The sequence below is a fragment of the Homarus americanus genome, unplaced genomic scaffold (genome assembly GCF_018991925.1).
Source record: "Homarus americanus isolate GMGI-L3 unplaced genomic scaffold, GMGI_Hamer_2.0 scaffold51440, whole genome shotgun sequence".
NCBI lineage: Eukaryota > Metazoa > Arthropoda > Malacostraca > Decapoda > Nephropidae > Homarus > Homarus americanus.
Genome location: NW_024738583.1, coordinates 39,541 through 59,368, shown reverse-complemented (window position 1 = coordinate 59,368; position 19,828 = coordinate 39,541). Strand labels below are relative to the sequence as shown.

At 46.1% G+C, this 19,828-nt stretch overlaps 1 protein-coding gene across 1 annotated transcript; it reads left to right on the top strand.

The window, feature by feature from the left end:
* Window positions 1-1,629: 1,629 nt before the first annotated feature.
* LOC121874073 (proline-rich protein 36-like) lies at window positions 1,630-18,835 on the top strand. The gene is made up of 2 exons (XM_042377959.1): window positions 1,630-1,755; window positions 17,906-18,835. Exons 1-2 carry the CDS (start codon window positions 1,630-1,632, stop codon window positions 18,833-18,835), a joined length of 1,056 nt encoding a protein of 351 aa, XP_042233893.1.
* The last annotated feature ends 993 nt before the right edge of the window (window positions 18,836-19,828 follow it).

Here is a 19,828-nt window from a genome sequence, read left to right as displayed (position 1 = left end):
GTGGCCACAGTGTATCATGATGGTGGCCACAGTGTCCTATGATGGAGGCCAGTGACCCATGATGGTGGCCACAGTGTCTATGATTGTGCACAGTGACCATGATGGTGGCCACATGTGTCCCATGATGGAGGCCACAGTGACCCATGATGGTGGCCACAGTGACCCATGATGGTGGCCACAGTGTCCCATGATGGAGGCCACAGTGACCGAAGATGCAGGCCACAGTGTCCCATGATGGAGGCCACAGACCCATGATGGTGGCCACAGTGTCCATGATGGAGGCCACAGTGACTGATGATGGCCACAGTGTCCCATGATGGAGCCACAGTGACCAAGATGGTGGCCACAGTGTCCCATGATGGAGGCCACGACCATGATGGTGCCTACAGTGTCCCATGATGGAGGCCACAGTGACTCCATGATGGTGGCCACAGTGTCCCATGATGGAGGCCACAGTGACCCATGATGGTGACCACAGTGTCTCATGATGGTGGCCACAGTGTATCATGAGTGGCCAGAGTCCCATGATGGAGGCCACAGTGACCTATGATGGTGGCCACAGTGTCCTATGATGGGCCACAGTGACCATGATGGTGGCCACAGTGTCCCATGATGGAGCCACAGTGACCCATGATGGTGGCCACAGTGACCATAATGGTGGCCACAGTGTCTCTATGATGGTGGCCACAGTCTCTAATGGTGGCCACAGTGATTCATGATGGTGGCCACCGTGTCCCATGATGGAGGCCACAGTGACCATGATGGTGGCCACAGTGTATCATGATGGTGGCCACAGTGTCCTATGATGAGCCACAGTGACCATGATGGTGGCCACAGTGTCCATGAATGTGGCCACAGTGACCCATGATGGTGGGCCACAGTGCCCCATGATGGAGGCCACAGTGACCTCATGATGGTGGCCACAGTGTCCATGATGGAGGCCACAGTGACCCATGATGGTGACCACAGGTGATGGCCACAGTGTATCATGATGGTGGCCACAGTGTCCTATGATGGAGGCCACAGTGACCCATGAGTGGCCACAGTGTCCTATGAAGTGGCCACAGTGACCCATGATGGTGGCCACAGTGTCCCAGATGGAGGCCAGTGACCCATGATGGCCAGTGACCCATGATGGGCCACAGTGTCCCATGATGGAGGCCACAGTGACCCAAGACAGGCCACAGTGTCCATGATGGAGGCCACTGTGACCCATGATGGTACAGTGTCCATGATGGAGGCCACAGGACCATGATGGTGGCAACACCCATGATGGAGGCCACAGTGATCCATGATGGTGGCCACAGTGTCTCATGATGGTGGCCACAGCAATGATGGTGGCCAGTTCCCATGATGGTGGGCCACAGTGTCCCATGATGGAGGCCACAGGACCCATGAGAGGCCACAGTGTCCCATGATGAGGCCACAGTGGTCTGATGATGAGGCCACAGTGTCCTATGAAGGCCACAGTGTCCATGATGTGGCCACAGTCTCCTCTGATGGTGGCCACAGTGATCCATGATGGTGGCCACTGTGTCCCATGATGGAGGCCACAGTGACCCATGATGGTGGCCACAGTGTATCATGATGGTGGCCACAGTGTCCTATGATGGAGGCCAGTGACCCATGATGGTGGCCACAGTGTCCTATGATGTGGCCACAGTGTCTCATGATGGTGGCCACAGGGTCTCTGGTGGCCCAGGATCCATGATGGTGGCCACAGTGACCCATGATGGTGCCACAGGTCTCATGATGGTGGGCCACAGTGTCCTATGATGGTGTCCACAGTGTCCTATGATGGTGGCAGTGGCCTATGATGGTGGCCACAGTGTGTGTGTGTGTGTGTTTGTATGGTGTGATGTGTGTGGGTGTGGTGTGTGTGTGTGCGGTATGGTGATGCTGTGTGGTGTGTGTATGTATGGTGTGGTGTGTGTGTGTGTGGTGTTGTGTGTGTGTGTGTATGTGTGTGTGTGTGTGTGTGTGTGTGGTTTGGTGTGGTGTGGTGTGTGTGTGCGGTATGGTGCGGTATGGTAATAATAATAATAATAATAATAATAATAATAATAATTAACGGTTTATTGAAAGAGCTTGGCAGCCAGAAGGCTGAAAACATACAGTTACATATTTGGGGAATGGGTTTCGAATTACAAATAATATACAAGTAACATAAGTGATACAAATAAGATATATAATAACTAGATGGGGAAAAGCTCAAACTACAGTGCATGAATACACTGGTTTTGTACAAGTAATTGATAATTTTGCAATGGTTGGGACTGGGCTGTTCTTATAGCGATCGGATTCGTGCACGTATGGGCTGGATGCGGTTTAGTGTCTAACAGCAATTCTCCGGGCTAGGGATCTCAGGTGGTAGTAGGAGCCGGTGTCGAGGATGGTGTAGAAGCTTCTTACCAAATTTGCAGATGAGGTTGTGGTGATGGTCAGTGAGAGTCGAAAGGGTCAGTGTGTTGAGCGCTTCTTAATATGTGGAGTAGGAAGGGGAGAGAATAATCTTGCATGCCCTCTTTTGCACTTTTTCTAGGTGTTTACGTTGTGTGGCATTTAGGGAGGAAGACCAGGTGGGGGAGGCATAGGTGAGCTTGGGAAATATGAATGTTGTGTAAACACTGAGGAGCTCGGGTGCAGGAACTCTCGAGGGACTTGAGTCGGCGGAGGAAGTGGAGACGGAAACTGGAGGATTTGACAACTTCACTGACGTGTGGTTTCCAATTTAGTTTGTTGTCTATGGTGACGCCGAGGAGCTTCGTGGAATCTACAACCTGGAGTGTGTTCGGACCTAAAGTAATGGAAGGAGGTGGGACAATGTCGGAGGAGAGGTTGATGTGCATAACCATGGTCTTGGTATGGTTGATTGTGACATGGTTGTTGGTGGCCCAGTTTTGGAGACTGCTCAATAAATCCTGAAGGGCGGTATAGTCGGGAGCAGAATTGTTGACGCTGATCCCAATGGTGAAGTCGTCGACATATTTCCAGCGAGCAGGGGTTTCTCTTAGGGCATCATTGATGAGCATAAGGAAGCAGAGTGGTCCCATCTTGGTGCCTTGGGGGACGCCACAGGCGAGTGACTGAAAGGTGGAGGCAGCCCCTCGGAAGCGTACAGCTTGGCGTCGGTAACTGAGGAAGTCTGTAAGCCATGGTATAAGACTTCTCCGAAGCCCGAGGTCAATACCTTTGTTGATGATTATATTGTGGTCGACTAGGTCGAATGCTTTAGTGAAATCAATGAAGGCGACAGCTACAGACGTTTCTCGTTTCTCGAGATGGCGGTATATGTAATCGAGAAAGCTGACAAGACAGTGAGTGGTGGAGGAAGTTTTCATATTGCCAAATTGCTGAGGGTCTACGACTCCTGCAATATCAGCATAAGCCAAGTCGAGCACAAAACTTTCACAGATTAGGCTGGGTATTGGGGTGATTGCAATAGGTCGTAGCTGATTTAAGGATTGTGGGCTGGTTGACTTGGGCACTGGTGATACATAAGAGGTCTTCCAGTCAGCTGGGCATCTAGCTTGACTGAGAGAAGCATTGATGATGGAGCATTGGGGTTTAGCAAGCTCCGGGGAGAACTCCTTGAAGAATTTCATTGGTAAGTCAATGGGGGTGGAAGAGCGTTTTAATTTTAGTTTGTCCAGGCGTTTTGATACTTCACATTCTTCTACTAAGTCAGTGGGAAGGGGGGCTGGTAATTAAGCAGAGTGGTTTGTGTGTGTGTGTGTGTGTGTGTGTGTGTGTGTGTGTGTGTGTGTGTGTGCGCATTTGTGGTGTGTGTGTGTGTGTGTGCGTGGTGTGGTGTGTGTGTGTGTGTGTGTGTGCGTGGTGTGGTGTGTGTGTGTGTGTGTGTGTGTGTGTGTGTGTGTGTGTGTGATGGTTATCTCCCATACCTCACCTCCCTGGGTCTCGGTCTACCAGTTATCAATAATACCTATCGCTTCTTATCGCTTCCTATCGCTACCTATCGCTGGTGACCTCGCGGTGGGGGAGGTGAAGGGCACGCGACGACATGTGGAGAGGTGTATGACCTTATCATGACCACGGACCTGGGACCTGTGTGAGGAGGGACGGGGTGGTGACCTGGTACCTGTGTGAGGAGGGACGGGGTGCTGACCTGGGACCTGTGTGTTGTGTATTTTGTAAAAAGAAATTAAAAATAGAAGAGAAAAAGGTCATATTAATGTACACCACGAAGATGCCGGTAAACCATCTTTTTGAAGTGAGACAGATTGTATGAGTATGGAAACACAGAAGAAGGCAGAGCATTCCATAGTTTGGCTGTGTGAGGAAAGAAGGATGTACTATAACGTGTGTTACGAGCCTACGGCCTTGCCGGCGGTACACAGGATGCCAAATCCACCGAACATTGCCCGTTGAAGTACCTGTAAAAGAGAGAGTGAAGCAACATTGCCTCGAAGAGAAAGGAAAGAAAGATTATCAACTAAAGGAGGAGAGTTAATAAGACGAAATGCCTTTGAGTCCACCCTATCTAACAGTTGGACAGAAGAAGAGCCACCCCAGATATGAGAGCAGTACTCCAAGTTAGGATGAATGAATCTCTTATATACTTGAAGCAACTGCTCAGAAGTGAAGTAGCTACGGCATCTGTACAGCATTCCCAACTTTCGGGAGGCAGCTTTAGCAATGTTGATGGTGTGTGGCTTCCATGACATATTAGAGGAAATGGTGAGGCCTAGCATATCTGTTTGGCAGAATAATTGCGTCCTGAAATGTGATTGGTGGGAGATCATCTTATTTGGAAAGTGTAATTGGTAAATACTGAGTTTTATTACTATTAATTTTAACCAATTAAGTTTCTACCTTCCCATTCGGAGATGCTGCACAGATCCGTATTGATAGAAGTAATGATATCAGCTCTAGAAACAGATCTAGTTTGAGAATTAGGGGGAAGGGGGAAATGTGAAGAAGAGTGAAAAGTAGAATCATCAGCGTAAGAATGGATAGAATTAGTTGTAGTTTGAAGTAAATCATTGATAAAAAGAAGAAAGAGAGTAGGTGAAAGAACAGAACCCTGTGGGACACCACTATTGGCAGAGAAAGAGCGAGAGATCGATCCCTCGACAACAACTGTCATGGATCGGTTTTCAGGGAAGCTAGAAATTAGAGAACAAAATGGGGGAGAGAAACCATAAGAGGGAAGTTAAGATAGCAAAGACTTGTGCCATACCCTGTGAGGAGGGATGTAGTGGTGACCTGGGACCTGTGTGAGGAGGGACGGGGTGGTGACCTGGGACCTGTGTGAGGAGGGATGTAGTGGTTACCTGGGACCTGTATGAGGAGGCGATGACTTAACCCCTGGAGTAGGATAATTAGATGCCCCTCGTTCTACCCTTAATACCCCTTATCCAGCCCTACACCCCTTAGGAGCCCCTTACATAACACCCCTTACATCACCTACACACACACACACACACACACACACACACACACACACATCTCTCTCTTATGCTCCTAGACTTCCCTTAGGCTGATTAAGGGCTATGGAGAGGGTTTTGTATTTACCTTAAGGGCCTTAGGGGTGGGTAGGGCTATCACAGTACGTCAAGGCAGGTATTAGATTTGGATAAGAGGCCCTTTACTCACGTTCATCTAACCTAACCTAACCCACCACGGTAAGATCTAGAAAAACCCTATTACCGAACCCTTGAATCTTCTGAACCTTCTGAATCCACGAATCTGTGAACCCGTGAACTCTTGAACCACGAACCTCTGAACTGTCCGAACCCCAAAACCTCAAAATCTCTCAACCATGTGAACCCCCGAACCCCAAAACCGCCTGAACCTTCTGAGACCTTAACCTTTAAACCCCTGAGCCTCTGAAACCTTGAACCGCAAAACTCTGGACCATCTGAACCCCTGAACCCATAAATATTTGAAACCCTGAACCCCAGAACCCCTGAACCTCTGAACCCCGAAACCTTGAACCTCTGAACCTTTAAGTGATTACAGCTAATGAACCACCAGAACCCTCAATACTGTAGTGTTATTAATTACACACAATAATAACACACTGTAGAGTCATTACCTACAGCCCAACGTTAATTAATATCTATAATAAACTAACCTGTTAATGACCCTATAAGTCTTTACCCATATTCCCTCACTAATTACGTCCATTAATTAGCTAACTGCAGGTGTAAATACAGTCCTAAGATTAATTAGCGTCAATCATTACTTCACCTTTAATGACCCACATCTTACACATTACTAATGACTTCCATTATTTACCTCACACTTAAGATATTAGATACCGTGTGTGTGTGTGTGTGTGTGTGTGTGTGTGTGTGTGTGTGTGTGTGTGTGTGTGTGTGTGTGTGTGGTATTGTAAGGCACCTTGTTTAACCAACAACTTTATCAAGGATTTATTGGACATCGGTGGAGGAGAGAACAAAGACCTCACAGCCGCTCAACCTAACTAACGTCCTCCTTAAAGAAAGACTTATCACACACAAACACACACACACGCACACACGAACACACACACCTACCTACCTACAATCGTAACTACCAAGGCCATGGTTATGCACATCAACCTCTCCTCTGACCTCGTCCCATCTCCCTCCATTACTTTGGGTCCCAACACACTCCAGGTTGTGGGCTCCACCAAGCTCCTCGGCGTCACTATAGATAACAAACTAAATTGGAAAACACACGTCAAAAAAGTTGTTACACCTTACAGTTTTTGTCTCCACCTCCTCCTTCGACTCAAGTCCCTCGGAGTTCCTGCGCCCGAGCTCCTCAGTGTTTACTCAATATTCACACTTCCCAAGCTCACCTATGCCGCCCCTACCCGGTCTTCCTCCCTAAATGCCACACAACGGAAACACCTACAAATCGTGCAGAAGAAGGCATGCAAGATTATTCTCTCCCCTTCCTACTCCGCATATCAAGAAGCGCTCAACACACTGACTCTCTCTGCTCTCTCTGATCATCACCACGACCTCATCTGCAAGTTTAGGGAAAAGCTTCTGCACTACCCTCGACACCGGCTCATTCGTTCACCCGAGATCCCTCGTCCGAGAATTAAAGAATTAAACCAGTTTAAAGTAGCTTAGAAACAAGGAAACACGATGTCTACCATAAACCCTTGTTGGGGGATCGGGCACATGACACCCGCCCACCACCCACCACAGCTGTACCAACTCCCCAGCTCCTCGAGGACCCCTCCCCACTGAGGGAACCAGCCACCGTCGCTATCACCTGAGGAGTTTCCCCAACGGCCAACTCGAGTATTGCACGTCTACCCTCTGTGGTGGGAAACCAGCAGCCCTCGCTAAAACCGAAAGTGACAGAAGCACCCTCCGGTCATCCTAATTCTGTTGGTTGTAGCACTAGTGAGTATGTTACCTCACACTATTATAATTTTCATAGATCTTTTCTTCATTAATCTTAGTGACTTGAGTTTACTGTTCTTAATCAGTATCAATGTTCCCACAATGATGATGCTAGTGTCATTCCCTTAGATGTGCTAGATCGTATGTGTTACACCCCCTTTACCCATGGTGTCGACACAACTCTCCCTCATATCGATCCTGATGCCTTTCTACAAAACTCACTGGGTTACACCAACCCCAACTGTAACTATTACTTTCCTGACTCCCGAGTTTAGTTCTAGTCTTCTACTACCTCATTCCTTCTCCTTGAATAGCCATAACATCAGCAGTATTCCCCTTCATCTAGATACCTTTTTAGATCAGTGTTTATCTTCTATTGCCCACAAATTTGATGTACTTGGGTTCTGTGAGACCAAACTCACTAACGATATTGACCATTTGTATAACATTCCTAATTATAATAGACACTGCGTCCACACGTCACGACACAGTGGTGGTGTCGCCCTATATGTTGATATCAAGTATAACACTTCTGTAAGAGATGATTTAAAGGTTCAGGAGGAGTACAGGGAGAGTGTTTTCACTGAATTACGTAACGACACACGAAATATCCTAGTAGGATTAATCTACAGAAGACCCCACACTAATGTAAGGAATTTTCTTGATAAATTTTTGGAGCTTATCTCTATCATAAGTTCAGTGAAGAAACTTTGCTACATTACAGGAGATTTTAACCTTGATATATTAAAATCAGAAACCGACACCTCAGTATTAGACCTTCTTGCTACCTGTCATTCTAAGCTCTTCTTCAACACTATAACCAAACCCACTAGAGTAACTGCCACCTCTGCCACTGTGATAGATCATATCTGGACTAACAACACTCCTAACAACCTTACAAGTGGAATTATTTATAACAATATCTCAGATCACTTCCCAGTTTTTGCCATGTATAAAACAGCCACAAGACCTGAAAGGTCTAGTAAAGTCTCGGTACAATACAGAGACTACTGCACCGACAACAAGCTCCTTTTTTAAAACAGCCTAATGAATGCTAACTGGGATCTTGTCTATGCCTCCGACAACCCTGACGTGAACAGCTGCAACTTCTCTTGCATCTTCAATGCTTGCTTTGATAAATGCTTCCCGCTCAAGACTAAATCAGTGAAAACTGTATCCATTTCCAAACCCTATATCACAAGCGAAATTAAGATAATGATAAAGGAAAAACACAAACTCCAAAGGAAATTTGCAAAAAGACCCATAACTTTCGGTGATGCTTACCGAAGTATCAGAAATAGAGTAACTCAAGCAGTTAGAAATGCCAGACGTAACTATTATACAAATAAGCTCCAGTCAGCATCAGGCGACAGTAAGAAAACCTGGAATGTCATAAATTCTATTCAGAACAGGAACACTCAGCCTTCGGCCCCCCACTCAGCTTTTATGATAAACGATTCGGTTATAACGGAACCCTCCCTCATTGCCAACCACTTCAATGAATATTTTATTAATGTTGGCAAAAAATTTGCAGAGAGCATCCCTGATCACCAGGAGGAATTTAGAGCCTACCTGCAAAACAGACAGCAAAATGAGCTGTTCTTATCCCCTGTCACAGCAGATGAATTACTGGCCATCATAAAAATGTCCAAAGATGCAGCAGCAGGCGAAGACAATATACCAACGAGCATCATTAAGAAAGTAGCCCACTTATTACTACCTGTTCTCCTCCACATTTGTAACTCCTCCTTCACTAGTGGTGTCTTTCCGGATAAACTGAAAATTGCTAAAGTTCACCCAGCATATAAAAAATCTGGGGACAAAGGTCTCTTCAAGAATTACCGCCCCATATCAGTCCTCCCAGCCTTGAGTAAGATACTGGAGAAGCTAGCATGTAGTAGACTAAACTCCTTCTGCAGTGTCAATAACATCTTTACAGACTCCCAGTTTGGATTTAGAGCTTGAAGGTCGACTGAGAGTGCTCTGCTATCCTTTACTAACAACATCTTAAATTCCTCTGATGACAGTCCGTTCACAGTCGGTATATTCTTGGACATCTCTAAAGCCTTCGATACTGTCGACCATACCATCCTCCTTTCAAAACTTGAACATTACGGCGTTAGGGGCCTGTCCCACAATTGGTTTACCTCATATCTGTCCAACAGGAAGCAGTATGTCTGCTATAATAATCACCAATCTGACTCTTCGCCAATCTTGTATGGAGTCCCCCAAGGTTCCATTCTCGGTCCAGTACTGTTTTTGTTGTACATAAACGACATAGTCCACGCCAGCTCACTCATAAAATACAACTTATTTGCAGACGATAGTAATCTCTATGCCAGCAACTCAGACCTCCATTCCTTGATGAGAACTATGAACACTGAATTGACTAAAGTCAGGACCTGGGTAATACGTAATAAACTGACCTTAAACCTTGAGAAAACCCACTACACGATCTTTCACAAAAGGAAAAACTTACCCCCAGACTTGGACCCCCTGTACCTTGGTAATACAGTCCCCAAACGCGAACAAAATACTAAATTCCTCGGAGTTATTGTTGATGAGAAACATAAGTGGAGAAACCACACACAAGCCATTTACAGTAAAGTCAATAAACAGTGTGGTATCATGTATCACACTCGACAGTCACTCACTCACAGCAATGAAAGAAATCTATCATCATCTTGTTTACCAACACCTGATACACTGTCTTCAAAAACACGATCTCTGGTTACTGCACAAGAGAGAGCTGTTCAGACAATGACCTACTTGAAAAAAAAACAGATCACACAAATGAAAAAATTGCTATATTGAAAATTTTAAGATTCGAGGATATTAACACCTACTGCTGTGCCCTCTTTGTTTACAAATGAATCAATCACTTGCTTGACAATAATTATTTCCAGTTCCGGAATAATCAGAGATACAACTTAAGGCACCCAGAGCTACTAAGACCACCCCCCATGCTCCCCTCTCAGTCCCAGACCTCCATAAAATATCATGGTGTGAAGGTGTGGAACAACTTACCCCCACCCATCCGAGCAAAGACTACGCTCCCTTCCTTTAAATCATCCCTTAAAAAATATTTATTGTCTAAGTATTAATATTTCTTGTAACACCTACTATATTTACAATACCTGCTTTTATTGTACCATCAAAACCGTTTTATCAGAAATTATCATGTAAATAGATAAGAAATTGCCATTGCAATAAAATATATTTGCCAACTAGACATAATCCTGACAGCTCTGTCCTCTTGTTCAACATTAATACTGTACAACCCATGTTGTACTGCTCCCCCATTATACTTATGTTTTTCAATTCCACTGTAATTTATGTATATATTTATAATATAAAAACATATAAATAAAAAATAATTCTAAATAAATAATATAAATAAATATTGAAGTGATAACCGTGGTAACATTATGAGTTGTTCTTATTTCCACCATGCTATTGTACTATTCCAGATGATATTAAATGCTACATAATACTTCCTTGAGATAAATGTATAGTATATATCAGGTGCCTCAAAGAGAGCTCAGGTTCTCAACTGGCTCAGCCATGTTAATATTGTTATTATTATCCACTCTGTATCTGTGTTTTTCTGGATAAATAAACTGTTTCAATTCAATTCAATTCACCAGAACTGCATCCAGCCCATACTAGCACGTACTGATCGCTATAAGAACAGCCCAGTCCTAACCATTGTAAAAACTCTCAACAACTCATAATCAACCAGTGTGTTCACTCTCATCCAGTCTTACCTTTTTGCACTGTTACTATGTTGAAATGCCCTGCAGTATGACCTTCTCCCCACCTTGTTATTATATATCATATTTGTATCACTTATGTTACTTGTATATTATTTGTCAATCAAGTGACCCATTCCCTAATTATGTAACTGTATATTTACAGCCTTCCGGCTGCCATGCTCTTTCAATAAACCAATAATTATTATTATTTCCAATATTATTATAATTATTATTATTATTATTATTATTATTATTATTATTATTATTATTATTATTATTATTATTATTATTATTATTATTATTATTATTATTATTATTATTATTATTATTATTATTATTATTATGCATGACTACTTTACTGCCCCTCAGAATCGAGTACAACGATCATCCAGCTACGATAAAATGATATGAGTTATTAAAGATGTCACCTTCGTTGGTGAGCTTTAAGGTTACTCGACAGGCCGATATGAGGCAGGACTATCCATAGATGTTGTGCATGTGGAGGGCTGCATCTAGTGCGGGAGGGGCGATGGCAGCGTCTTTCTGGCGCTGGCGCTTCTCTACCTCGGTATGCAGTCGGGCTAACTTGAAAGTATTGACACCCTCTCGCGCGGTACTCCTCCAAGCGTTACGATGTGGAGTAATCGTCTCCCAGGTGAGGGGGTCGATTTGGCACTTTTTCAGGTTTGCCTTAAGACTATCCTTATACCTTTTCAGTTGCCCGCCAGTGTTACGTTTGCCATTCGTAAGGTGACTGTAAAGTAGCTGCATTGGCAGTCTACTGTCGTCCATGCGGGTAACATGGCCAGTCCAGCGTAGTTGTTCATGGATAATGGGAGTCTCAATGCTCCTGCAGTTGGTGTCAGCGAGAATACTGGCATTTGTTTTCTTGGCTTCCCAGCGAACTCGGAGGATGGAACGTCGATTACGTTGGTGAAAGTTTTCAAGTGCCTTAAGGTGCCCCCTGTATGTGACCCATGTCTCGCTGCCATATAGCAGGGTGGGGAGGACCACTGCTCGATATACGTGCAACTTTGTGGAGTTTGCCAAAAGCTCGACAGTCACATCTGATTCGGTGCTGAATCTCTTCAGCGATGTCAGCGTTGGTGGACAGGAGGGAGCCGAGATACCGAAAGTGGGTAACACTAGAGAGGGTAGTGCCGTTAAGCTGGATGGTTGGCGGAGGTGTGCCTGAACCAGGGGCAGTGTGAAAGAGAATCTGAGTTTTACGTACTGTACATTCACCACAAGGCCCCTTCATCTGGTACTGGATGTCCACCCCGCCGGCTAAATAGGCACTGACACGGGTGAGGAAGGCAGCCAAGAAAATGGAAAAGAGAGTTGGTGCCAGTACACATCCTTGTTTTACCCGCGTTTGGATGGGGAAGAACTCAGACTGGGTGCCGTTGTGCAGGACACTGATATTCATGCCATCGTGGAGTTGCCTCACAATGTCAATGAATTTTGTTGGGCAGTCAAAACGGCTGAGGGTTCACCAGAGGGCTTCCCTGTTGATCGAATGAAAGTCATTAGTAAAGTTAATGAAGGCCATGTACAAATCACGACGCTATTCTCTGCACTTTTCCAGTATCAGACGAGCGGCAAAGATTATGTCAGTGGTGCCACGTGATGGTCTAAAGCAACAATGAGATTCTGGGAGGAAATTTTCCGCTCAGGAGATAATTTTGCCAGCTACGGACAGCAGTGAGATCCAGCGGTAGTTGTCACAGTCTGACCGGTCTTTATGAGCTTGGGGGATTTCCTTCTTCTGCCATATATTCTCCAGGAGAGAGTGGAGACGGCTGGTAAGCAGAAGTCCTCCTGCTCTATACACCTCGGCTGGGATTCCATCAGGCCCTGTACTTTGTTATTTTTCATCTGGCAGTAGCTTCCTCGTCATAGGATGGAGGATAGCTGAGAGTCCTGCTGGGTAGTCAGGTCATCCACATCAGTTTACGGTTGAGCAGCGAATCGTAGTGCTCTTTCCAGCGCTAAAGGAGGCCTTCATAGTCTTTAATTAGGGAGGTGACGTCGGATGAGCGGAGCAGAAGGGGTACGCGCCATGAGTAGTTGGGCCATAAATTTGTTCAGTGGAATTTAAAAATTGACGTATCTTTTGTTGATCCACATGTTTTTGTGTTTCACTCGCTTTGTTTCTCCACCATTCGTTCATTTGTTTTTCTTCTCGTGGAAGGTATCAGCTTTGGTCCGAGACTAAGGATTGTTCTGTCAATTAGGGAAAGCAGCACGCTTACCATCGACGAGTAAATTGATTTCCGGGTTATTTTCATCAAACCAGTCCTGGTGTATTCTTTCGATCTGGCCAAGGGTCTCTCTGCAGGTTTTTGAGATGACAGCGTCGAGGATACCCCATTCGGCACTGGGATTTGGGCTGTTTGTTATCGGGATGTTTATCAGCCCATGTTCGAGCTGCACTCTGAAAGCATGTGCTTGTGCTACCGCTTGATCCTCCAGACGCTTAGTGTTAAAACCTCTTCTAGAGGCTTGTTGCCTTCGCCGTTTTGGGGCGACGTGAAAGGAGAGTTTGGCCCTGACGAGCCAATGATCTGTACCACAGTGGTTTGAGCCACGTATGGCTCGGGTGATGAGGACATCTCGGCGATCACTTTCTCTGACAATGATGTAGTCAATGACGCCAGTGTTTGGATCGTGGGTGTTGAAGTTACCTTGGGGCACAACCTTATCTTCACTGGGGCTAGAGGTTAGCACTCTGTCAAGGTCGCAGTAAAAGACCTCCTTGATACCATCCTCTGCATCCAGTGTTGGGGCGTATGCACAGATGACGAAGGCATTATATTAGTAATTCAGTGGGACTCGGAGCGTCAAGGAGGAGCTCGATGACCCCAGCTGGCATTTCAGTTAGACTGTGTAAGAAGGATTGACAAATGTCAAATGTCAAAGTCACTTCCATAAATGCTGTTTCTCTCTGCAGCAGGCCTACCCTTCCAGAAGAAGGTGTAGCCAGACCCCCGTTCTGTGAGTCGACCATCTTCTGGGAGTAGGCCAAGTAGTCCTATGTACCGTCCCTCTGGGGCCCACTGCTACTACGAGATCCCCTGCTGGTCTAGCCTAGGCCCATGAGGCATCCAGTTACCGTGTGTTGCCACGAGGAGGCACAGCAGGAGTCTTGATGGTGAGGAGGCTGTGTACTGGCAGGGGAAGACTTATGCAGTGGGAGCGGGTAAACAAAGTGAAAGATTACAGGGAAATAGTGTTAGGAATGATGACAAAACTAAATTAGACAGGGCGTTTAAACCTAAACGCGGTAAAGGGAGGACTCAGAACACGACTAACTTAAATGTCTAATAGGCGAACAGTAGAAGTATGAGAAACAAAATGGATGATATTAGGGTCTTGGTATGTACCGAAAAAATCGATATTATAGCATTCACTGAAACATGGATCAACCTAGACTCACGTGAGTTACAGGTCGAATACCAAATTGCGGATTAAATTGTTCCATAGCGATAGGCAGACCAGGAAAGGAGGCGGAGTAGCCATCTATGTTAGGGATAATCTGAAGTGCGAAATAAATAAGGAAATAAAAACTGAGCGGAATACAGAAACAATTTGGATAGAATTAATCGACGGTAGGAAAAATTAATCATAGGAGTAATATGCAAGTAAATCACTGCAGGTGCGCGTGATCTAGGTATATGCTGATAGACCTCCCAATCTTGATAGAGTTAATGAGCGACTTATCTGGGATGAAATGCGCAGGGCATCCATACACAACAAAGTCTGAATAGTAGGTGATTTTAACCTTAGCCAAATAGATTGGACTGACCTTACAGGTAACTCAGTATCAGAGGATTTCCTCGAAACGATCCAGGACTGTTTCCTAAGTCAACATATAACCGAACCCACCCGGGGTAATAATATACTCGATTTAGTTCTGTCGAACAGAGAAAACCTCATTAGCAATGTCGAGGTAGGGAACGAACTTGCAAACAGCGATCACAAAGAAATTAGATTCCAGATAGATTTTCAGGTCAGACGTAAAGGGAATTCCATTAAAGTCCCAGATTTCAGAAGGGCAAACTTTGATGGTTTAAAGAGGCAGCTGGGTGAGGGGGTGTCACGATTGGGTGTGAACTTGACAGATGACACCCTCCTGATAACGAGATCTGAGATTGCCGAGTTCCACGACAATTTAAATAATGAGTTACTTAATGCACAAAGGCAGAACATACCATACAAAAAACTCAGATCAGACAACAATGACCCTAAATGGATAAATAATTATTTAAAGAACATTATTGGCCAAAGGAAGGCTATAGGTAGAAGGATAAATCGTGGCGAAATTTACCTCCGGGAGTATTATAAGGTATTGGCCGGTAGGGTTAAGACCGAGAGAAGAAAAGCGAAGAGGCATTATGAACTGAAGATAGCAGGGGAGGCGAAAACAAACCCCAAAGGATTCGACCAAATGTATAAAACTAAAACACGAGATAAGATTGGACCAATACGTTGAGATACCGGGGAGCTAACTGATAACGACGGAGAAATGAGCAATAATCTGAACAAATATTTTTCAATAGTTTTCACCACCGAAAATTTAAACATGATACCCAAGGCACCGACTCTATTCAGAGATAGTGAAGAAAACAAATTAAGCGAGATAGTAGTGACTAGTAACGATGTTAATAAGCAAATAGACAAACTGAAGCCTAATATGTCACCTAGTCCCGATGAGATATTTGCCAGAGTATTAAAGGAATGTAAGGAAGAGCTTAGTGTACCCTTAGCAAAGTTGTTTGACATGTCATTAAAAACAGGTGTAGTACCAGAATTCTGGAGGATAGCGAATGTAATACCGATTTTCAAGAAGGGGGATAGATCACTATCCTCTAACTACCGCCCAATCAGTCTAACATCAATAGTAGGTAAATTACTAGAATCAATTATTTCAAACTCTATTCGAAACCACCTGGAGAAGCACAAGTTGATCAATGATTCCCAACATGGCTTCACAAGTGGGCGTTCATGTCTAGCTAATCTATTAACATTCTTTTCATCAGTTTTCGAATCGGTGGACAAGGGGCACAATTATGATGTGGTATATCTCGACTTTAGCAAAGCCTTCGACAGAGTCCCCCACGAAAGACTAATTAGAAAGGTAGAAGGGCATGGCATCAAAGGTAATATCCTTAAATGGATTAGGGCGTGGTTACAGGACAGGAAACAGCGAGTGAGCATTAACGGCACTAAGTCCCATTGGAGCAACGTCACAAGTGGTGTTCCCCAAGGCTCAGTACTTGGACCATTATTATGTATTATATACATAAACGACATAGATATCGGCATAGACAGCAACATAAGTAAATTTGCTGATGACACTAAAATAGGACGTGTAATTAAATCTGACGAGGACTCAGCAAAGCTACAGGAAGATCTAAAAAAAATTTTCGAATGGTCGGAAAAATGGCAGATGAAATTCAACGTGGACAAATGTAAAGTACTCATTATAGGAGATGTAAACAGGGAAACCAGTTACCAGATGAACAACGATGCCCTTGTGGAATCCGACTGCGAGAGAGATTTAGGAGTAATGATAAGTAGGAATCTTAAACCAAGTAAACAATGTGTTTTTGCTCATAACAAGGCTAATAAAGTAATTGGGTGCATCCAAAGGAGTGTTAGTTACAAGACTAGCGAGGTCATCTTAAAATTATATCTAGCAATTGTGAGACCTCACTTGGATTACGCAGTTCAGTTCTGGTCACCGTATTACAGAATGGATATAGAATCCTTGGAAAGAATCCAGAGGAGAATGACAAGACTAATCCCGGGCATTAGGAACCTTGAATACAGAGACAGGTTAAAGCATCTTAATTTGCACTCCCTCGAGAGACGTAGAGTGAGGGGCGACATGTTAGAGGTGTATAAATGGAAGTCAGGGTTAAACAAAGGGTACTCAAACTATCCAACCAGGAGTTAACTCCTAACAATGGTTTTAAATTAGACAAATTTAGATTTCGTGTGAAATAGGTAAACACTGGTTTGGAAACAGAGTAGTGGATGAATGGAACAAGTTACCAAATATCATCATTAACTTGAATACGCTGGATAGCTTCAAACATAGGTTGGATGCTTATATGAGCAATAGGGGTTGGGTATAAACGGGACTGCCCAGTATGGGTCAATAGGCCCGCTGCAGTTTCCTCCATTCTTATGTTCTTATGTTCTTATGCAGGTTGCTTCCCTGTTCGCCACGAGGGCTAGCCAGCAGCGGCGGCTGAAAGTGAGAGGAAGCAAGCAGTGCTTGCACCTTAACACTAACATAATGCTGCCACACTAGACGCATTACACCACCATCTGCACACACACACACACACACACACACACACACACACACACACACACTTTATTACTCCTCTCCCCACCGTTCCACTGTTCCACTTGTCCTACCATCCTTCTTTTCTACCACCCCAATGTTCCACCTGGGTCACCATTCCACTATTCCACCTGCCCTACCAACCTACCTTTCCACTTGGGTCACAGTTCCACTATTCCACCTGTACTACCATCCTACCGTTCTACCTGGATCACCGTTCCACTGTTCCACCTGGATCACCGTTCCACTGTTCCACCTGGATCACCGTTCCACTGTTCCACCTGGATCACCGTTCCACTGTTCCGCCTGGTTGGTGGAGCCTCAGGTAGGAAGTATCATCACTACACTGGATATTAATAAGCAGGTAATCCCCTACACAGGTCCCGGTGATCACCTGACATGTATCCTGCAATCTGATAGGCTAGACGTCATGCCCCTGCCCTCAACTACTGCCCTCAACTGCTGCCCTCAACTACTGCCCTCAACTGCTGCCCTCAACTACTGCCCTCAACTGCTGCCCTCAACTGCTGCCCTCAACTACTTCCCTCAACCATTGCCCTCAACTACTGCCTTCAACCATTGCCCTCAACTACACCTTCAACCTCCACCTGCTCGCCTCAACTGCTGCCCCTCAACACTGCCTCAACTACTGCCTCAACTACTGCCCTCCACTTCACTGCCCCTCAACTTCTGCCTCAACTACTGCCCTCAACTTCTGCCCCTCCAACTGCTGCCCCTCCAGCTGCCCTCCCAACTGCCCCCTCAACCATTGCCCTCAACTACTGCCTTCAACTACTGCCCTCAACTGCTGCCCTCAACTGCTGCCCTCAACTTCTGCCCTCAACTACTGCCCCCAACCTGCCATCACACTTCCTCAACTGCTGCCCTCAGCACACTTGCCTCCCAACTACTACGCCTCAACTGCTGCCCCTTGCCCTCAACTGCTACCTCGCTGCCTCAACTGCCTCAACTGCCCTTCAGCCTCTGCACCTCTGCTGCCTCCTGCTGCCCCTCAACTACTGCCCTCAGCTGCGCCTCCTTTGCCCTCAACTGCTGCCCTCAACTGCCCCACCCTCCCAACTGCTGCCCTCAACTACTGCCCTCAGCTGCCCTCAACTTCCTGCCCTCCTACTGCCCTCAACTGCACCTCAACTACTGCCTCAACTACTGCCCTCAAATGCTGCCCTCAACTTCCTGCCGTCAACTACCCCTCAACTGCCCTCAACTACTGCCTCAACGACTGCCCTCAACTTCCTCACTACTGTCTCAACTTCCACTACCCTCAACTACTGCCCTCAACTACTACCCTCAACTACTGCCCTCAACTACTACCCTCAACTACTGCCCTCAACTGATACCCTGATTACTGAACCTAACCGCATTCCTTACCTAATTGATAGGTTAGGTTGGGTTAAATCAGGTCAGGTCAGGTCAGGTTAGGTTAGGTTGGGTTAGGTCAGGTCAGGTTAGGTAGGTTAGGTTAGGTTAGGTTAAGGTCAGGTTAAGGTCAGTTTAGGTCAGTTTAGGTCAGGTCGGGTTAGGTTAGGTTAGGTTAGGTCAGGTCAGGTTAGGTCAGGTTAGGTTGGGATTAGGTTAGGTCAGGTTAGGTTGGTTGGGTTAGGTTAGGTTAGGTTAGGTTAGGTTAGATCAGGTCAGGTTAGGTCAGTTTAGGTCATATTAAATGGTTGTATTGTTAATCCCTGGACAGGCAGCCAGACGCGCGCGGGGGATTACGGATTATGTCTGAGAGGTTAAGTAAATATTTCCCGGATTTAGGTAACGTGAGAGGTACAGGCCAGCGCTGCCTCAACCACTTCCCTGTAACCTAGGTAATTCACCCCTCCCTTCTTCCCCCCTCACCCCTCCCGACCCTCACCACTCCCGACCCTCACCCCTCCCGACCCTCACCCCTCCCGACCCTCACCCCTCCCGACCCTCCACTCCGGCCTCACCACTCCCGACCCTCACCACCCTGACCTCACCTCCCGACCTCACCCCTCCCGACCTCACCCCTCGACCTCACCCCTCCGACCCTCACCACTCCCGACCCTCACCACTCCCGACCCTCACCCTCCCGACCCTCACCCTCCCGACCCTCACCCTCCGACCCTCACCTCCCGGCCCTCACCCTCCCGACCCTCCCCCTCCCGACTCTCACCCTCCCGACCCTCAACACTCCCGACCATCACCTCCCGACCCTCACCACCCCGACCTCCCACTCCCCTCCCCCCCGACAATCCTCACCTCACCCCTCCCGACCCTCACCACTCCCGACCTCACCCCCGACCCTCACCCCTCCGCCCTCACCACTCCCGACCCTCACCCTCCCGACCCTCACCCCCCCCGAC

Bases quoted from the DNA above. Each gene is read 5' to 3' on its own strand.
- LOC121874073 (XM_042377959.1), top strand. From the start codon at position 1,630: ATGGTGGCCACAGTGTCCTATGATGTGGCCACAGTGTCTCATGATGGT. The intron at 1,756-17,905 runs GTGGGCCACAGT...CTGATAGGCTAG, and splicing joins GTGCCACAGGTCTCATGATG to ACGTCATGCCCCTGCCCTCA.